This window comes from Monodelphis domestica, chromosome 1, assembly GCF_027887165.1.
Source record: "Monodelphis domestica isolate mMonDom1 chromosome 1, mMonDom1.pri, whole genome shotgun sequence".
Classification (NCBI taxonomy): domain Eukaryota; kingdom Metazoa; phylum Chordata; class Mammalia; order Didelphimorphia; family Didelphidae; genus Monodelphis; species Monodelphis domestica.
The window spans coordinates 423,342,306-423,348,122 of NC_077227.1; the positions used below are offsets into that span (position 1 = coordinate 423,342,306).

At 35.3% G+C, this 5,817-nt stretch overlaps 1 protein-coding gene across 1 annotated transcript; it reads left to right on the forward strand.

Moving 5' to 3' along the window:
* The first annotated feature begins 321 nt into the window (after positions 1 to 321).
* Positions 322 to 1,289, forward strand: LOC100017044 (olfactory receptor 1N2). The gene has a single exon (XM_007474607.3). It carries the CDS (start codon positions 343 to 345, stop codon positions 1,279 to 1,281), a length of 939 nt encoding a protein of 312 aa, XP_007474669.1. The 5' UTR covers positions 322 to 342; the 3' UTR covers positions 1,282 to 1,289.
* Positions 1,290 to 5,817: the final 4,528 nt, after the last annotated feature.

The window sequence follows — 5,817 nt, forward strand, 5'->3', positions numbered from 1 at the left end:
ATGTCTTCTTTGAAAGGGGTGAGTTAGGACCTCAGGAGCCTTCAGTGAAAAGGGGGCTACACAGACTTGAAATGCTGGAATGTTAGTTTTGGAGTGAAGTGTAGAACACAGAATCTTAGTACACAAAACCTAATTTTGAAAGGTCAAAAGAGAGAATGGGAGCCCACTTGCTTTGCAGGAAATCTCTTCTTTTCATGTTTGCTCTTTAATAACATCATAATGAGCAGGAATATTGTTCTCTCCCACAGGTTACACTAGAACATATCATTGTTATGATGAGTGACTTGTCTCCATTTCTTATTTCCATCTATTCCCTTTTACCCACCAAGGTCTTCCAAGAACATGGAAGTAAAAAACCAGACCACTGTCTCTGAATTCCTCCTCCTGGGACTCTCTGAACAACCAGAGCAGCAGCTGATTCTTTTTGGGCTGTTCCTGGTCATGTACCTGGTTACTGTGGTAGGAAATCTCTTCATCATCCTAGCCATTGGCTCAGACTTACATTTGCATAGCCCAATGTATTTCTTTGTGGCAAACCTCTCTTTTGCTGACATGAGTTTCATCTCTACCACTGTTCCCAAGATGTTAGCAAATATCTGGACCCAGAGTCAGACTATCTCCTTTGAAGGCTGTTTGACTCAGATGCATTTCTTCATGACATTTGGGGCTCTTGATGATTTTCTTCTGGGAGTAATGGCATATGACCGCTATGTGGCCATCTGCCAGCCTCTCCACTATGCCATAATTATGAGCTCTGGAATATGTATACTACTGCTAGCTGTGTGCTGGTTCCTCACCAACTCTGCTGCCTTTTTACATACTTTCCTTATGGCTAGTTTAACTTTCTGTGCAGAGAACCGTATCCCTCACTTCTTTTGTGACTTGACCCCTTTACTATCACTCTCCTGCTCAGACACCAGCATAAATCAGCTGATGCTGTTTATTGTGGGTTCAATAGTCCTTACTGCTCCCCTAACCCTCATTGTTATCTCCTATGTCCACATTATCTCTGCCATTCTAAGAATACCATCTGCCTCTGGAAGGTGGAAAGCCTTTTCTACCTGTGGTTCACATCTCACTGCAGTTTCCCTATTCTATGGGGCTGCCATTGGGGTATATTTGTGTCCGCCATCCACACACTCTGCTGGGAAAGATAGAATTGCTGCTGTTCTGTATACTGTGGTCACTCCTATGTTGAACCCTTTCATTTATAGCTTGAGGAACAGGGACATGAAGAAGGCTTTGGTGAAACTCCTTAAGAGGAAAGCATTATCTTCTTAAAGTATAGTTTATAGTGAACAGATAATACAAAAAAGGACTCATTTTCCTTCTTGATTGCAACACTAGGCTGAAACACACATTCGTTATTTGTGAAGCAATAATACCACTCACTTCTACCGATTGTTCTCCACATGAGAACTTAAAAAGAATTCTGATCTTGAGGACCCTCATTTCTTAAAGTAGTTTCATATGTGTGGTTGAGCTTCTCTTTAATAAGGATGTTGTATAGATGTTACCATTCCCCTAGGATTGATGGAAATTGTATGTGGGCATAACATGTTCTAGTGTTACTTATCTGAGAAACTGTGGTAGATGAAGTATAGAGTCTTTGAATTATATTCAGAAGATGCACCTTTGAATCATCTCTTTTCTTACTTAATAAGTGTGTAAACTTGGGTCTTTCCCACTCTCTGTCACCCTATTCCCCTCCACAAAATGAAAGAGTTGGTCTAAATCAGAGATTTCTGCCTTGTGAACTGATTTGGCAATCTGAGGAAACCAATGGGCTTCTCAGAATAATAATTTTGAAATGCATAAAATAACATATATATATATATAATTACGCTAAAGAGCAAACTCACAGACTCATTATGAAGAACCACTGCTCTAGATTATTTCATATCCCAATTATTTCTGTAACAAACTAATTCTATGAACTTATATAATGTAATATTTCACAAAGAAGTTGTTATTTCCCTAAACTGAGAGCTCTTGATATAGGAATATTATCTACTTTTATCAATGAATCAAACATTTATTAAGTACTTGCTCTGTTCTAGGCCCTTTGCTAAACTCTAGAGATATAAAAAAGTCAAGATAGTCTCTACCCTCAAGGAGCTTAAAAACTAGTAGGGAAGACAATGTGTAAACAAATCAATACAAAGAATCTATAGAGAGGATAAATAGAAAATCATTAAGAAAGGGAAGGCACTAGAACTAAAAGGAATTGGAGGAAGCTTCCGGGAAAACATGGGATTTTAGTTGGTACTTAAAAAAAGCCAGGGAAGTCAGTAGATAGAATTGGGATGGTAGATCATTCCAGGCCTGGGAGAAAGTGAGAGAAAATGCCCAGAGCTAAGAGATAGAGATTCTTGTTCATGGAACAGCCAGGAAGCCAATGTCACTGAATCAAAGAGTATATGTCAGGGAGAAGGTTTAAGAAGGGAGAAACTAGGTGATGCAGTATATAGAACACCAGGTCTATACTCCCATCCAGCTTGTTTTCCCTTTTTAATCCTGCATGTTCTCTTTTTACTCTATCCCTACACACAAGTATTTGCTTCTAATCGCTCCCTGTCCCATTCCCTCTCCCTCATCTTACACCCCTTCCCATCACCACCTTTTCATTCCCTTCCTACTTCTCTTTAGGGTCTTTTAATCACCTCCCCAAACTTCTCCCTCTCTTCCCCACCACCCCCTTTCTTATTTCCCTTTTACTTCTCTTTAGGGTAATATAGAATTATATTATATATATTGATATTATATATCAATAAATCTAGCTGTTCTTCCCTCTCTGAGCCAATTCCAATGAGAGTAAGATTTAAGTATTACCTGTTACCACCCTCATCCTTCCCTCCATGGATTTCCCCCATGCCTCTTTATGTGAAATAGTGTACCCCATTTTACCTCTCTTCCTATTTATTTCAGTGCAATCATCTTTTTCATCACTTGATTTTTTAGCATATCATCCTAAATAGCTTACTTCTACACCCTCTGTTTATGTATATTTCTTCTAAGTATTATGATAATGATAAAAATTTTAAGAATTATAAATATTTTCCTTCCACATAGGAATATAAACAATTTGATCTTATTGAATCCCTTAAATTTTTTCTCTTTCTTATTTACTTTTTATGCTTCTCTTGAATTTTGTATTTAGATAACAGATTTTCTATTCAGTTTTTGGTATTTTTTTGTTTCAGAAATGCTTAGAAATCTTCTATTTATTAAATGACCACACTTTCCATTGGAAGAATTCTTAGTTGCAAGCCCAGTCCTCTTGCCTTCTGGATTATCATATTCCAGAATTTTTTTTTTCTGATTCTTCAATTACAGAAGCTGCCAGATTCTGTATAATCCTAGATGGGGACTCCATGCTATTTGAATTATTTCTTTCTGGATGCTTGAAATACTTTCTTCTTGGCCTAGGAGCCCTTGAACTTGTCTATGATATTCCTTGAAGTTGTCATTTGGAGATATATTACAGAACATCATCTGTGGATTTTTTAAAATGTCTATTTTACCCTCTTGTTCAAGAATATCAGGGCAGTTTTCTTTGATAATTTCTTGTAATATGATGTCTAGCTTTTTTTTTTTTTGGTCGACTTTCAGGGAGTCCAATAATTCTTAGATTATTTCTTCTGGATCTATTTTCCAGGTCAATTGTTTTTTCAGTGAAATTTATTATATTTTCTACTTTTTTCATTCTTTTGATTTTGTTTTATTGTTTCTTGATCTCTCATGAAATCATTAGCTTCTATTTACCCCATTCTAATTTTTAAAGACTGATTTTCTTCTATGACCTTTTGATCCTCCTTTTCCATTTAGTTCATTCTGCTTTCCATGGAACTCTTTTCTTCATTGGATTTTTGTGCTTCTTTTCCCATCTGACCAATTTTGCTCTTTAAGCTGTTATTTTCTTTTTTCATTATTTTAATTTCTTTTCTCCATTTTTCTACCTCTCTTATTTGATTTTTTGAATTTCTTTTTTGAGCTCTTCCAGTGCTTGAGATCAATCCCCATTTTTCTTTGAAGTTTTATATGTGGTTGCTTTGCTCTCGCTGTTCCCTAATAAATCAGTGTCTTGCTCTTCTTTGTATCTATAACTTTTTTCTATGGCTATGTGTTTCTTCTGCTGTTTGCTCATTTTCCCAGACTTTTATTGCCTATGGAATGACTATACTTATACCTTTATGTAGTGAACAGTTTTTCTTTTTCCTTTCTTCTTTCTTAATACTTCTTGCCTTTGGAAAGGGTGCATTTATGGGATTTTTTTCTTTCTCTCTATGGATTGGAAAGACTAGACATGACCATATTATTCTCATGGTCAAGAAGATTTAGGCACAAAGGGAAAAATTACAAATACCATTAATTGGTATTTAGAAGTTTTCACAATATCTAGCTGACTACAATATCAGTACTCTACATTTCAGTCAGTGTATCCTCTCCTCTCTCTCTATTTTTGCTCAAGCTAGTTCTCAGGTCTGGAGTTCCCACCTTCTTCACCTCTATCTCTTGAAAATTCAATTTAAGGCTCAGTTCAAATGCCAACTTATATAAAGCCTTCTCTAATCCTCTAAATTGTTAGTAGTCACCTTGAAACTGTTTCACACTTATTTTCTGTTTGCTTCTTTGTATGCATATTATTTTCTTTAAGTGAGAGTTATATGTCTTGAAGGCAAGAATTATGTTAGTTCTTTGTCTTTGTATCCCTAGCACCTAGCTCAGCACCTGTCAAATGGTAGGAGCTTGATACATTCTTTTAAAATTCAATTGAATTGCCAAGATAAATTCAGATAGAGCTTCTTCCTTCCCCTCCTTTTATTCATCTAAGTTCTCACTTTTTCTGACAACTGGGAGGTTCAGAAAAGCTTCCTCTAGATAGGAAGTCAACTAATCCTAAATTCAAATTCACTGCAGCAACAATTATCTAATGCAACTTTAAAATAAGTATTTATTACTATATAATAACTTCTCATAAATACTTGCCCTGAACATTGGCCTCCTTACTTCTTTTTCCAGTGATCTTGTATAGGGAAGTTAGGTGGTACAGTAAACAGAGAACCAGGTCTGGAATCAGGAAGACTCATCTTGCTGAGTTTGGATTTGACCTCATATGCTTATTATCTGTGTTATCCTAGGCAAGTCATTTAACAGTTTGCCTCGGTTTCCTCATCGGTAAAATGAGTTCCAAAAGAAGATAGCAAATTGCTCTAGTATCTTTGCCAAGAAAACCTCAAATCAGGGTCACAAAGAGTTGGACATAACTGAAAAGACTGAATAAAATTTATTTGTTATATGTGTCTCTTCTCCCCTTCACAAACCTGATCCCTGTCCATCTCATATCTGCATATCTTTTTTGTATGAATCTGTTCTTTTAGCTTCACAAGTATCAGAAGTTATTAAAACTAGTTTTCTAATTAGTTATCTAATTTAATCAATTATTATTTTGGTGAAAAATAAATTTCATATTGGCTGAGCCTAAATGACCCCAATATGATTAATATATATTTTTATTTCTTGCTTTATTATATTAATAGATGCAGAAAATCATACTTTGAGAAAGTAGAATTATTTAAGTCCTATAAAAGATAGGTATAGAAAGGACAATTTTAGAATGCTAAATATATAAATATATATAAGTATGTAACAATATATCTATTTTGTAAGCACTATTTGAAATTAAGAAACACTAGAAGATTTCCTAATGAATGCAGGAATGAAATATGTATACCTCTTTTCTTTTTTGGCATTCTAGTAATATTAGAAATAATTGAAAGCATATTAACTATCAATGGCTAGACCATGGGAACATAA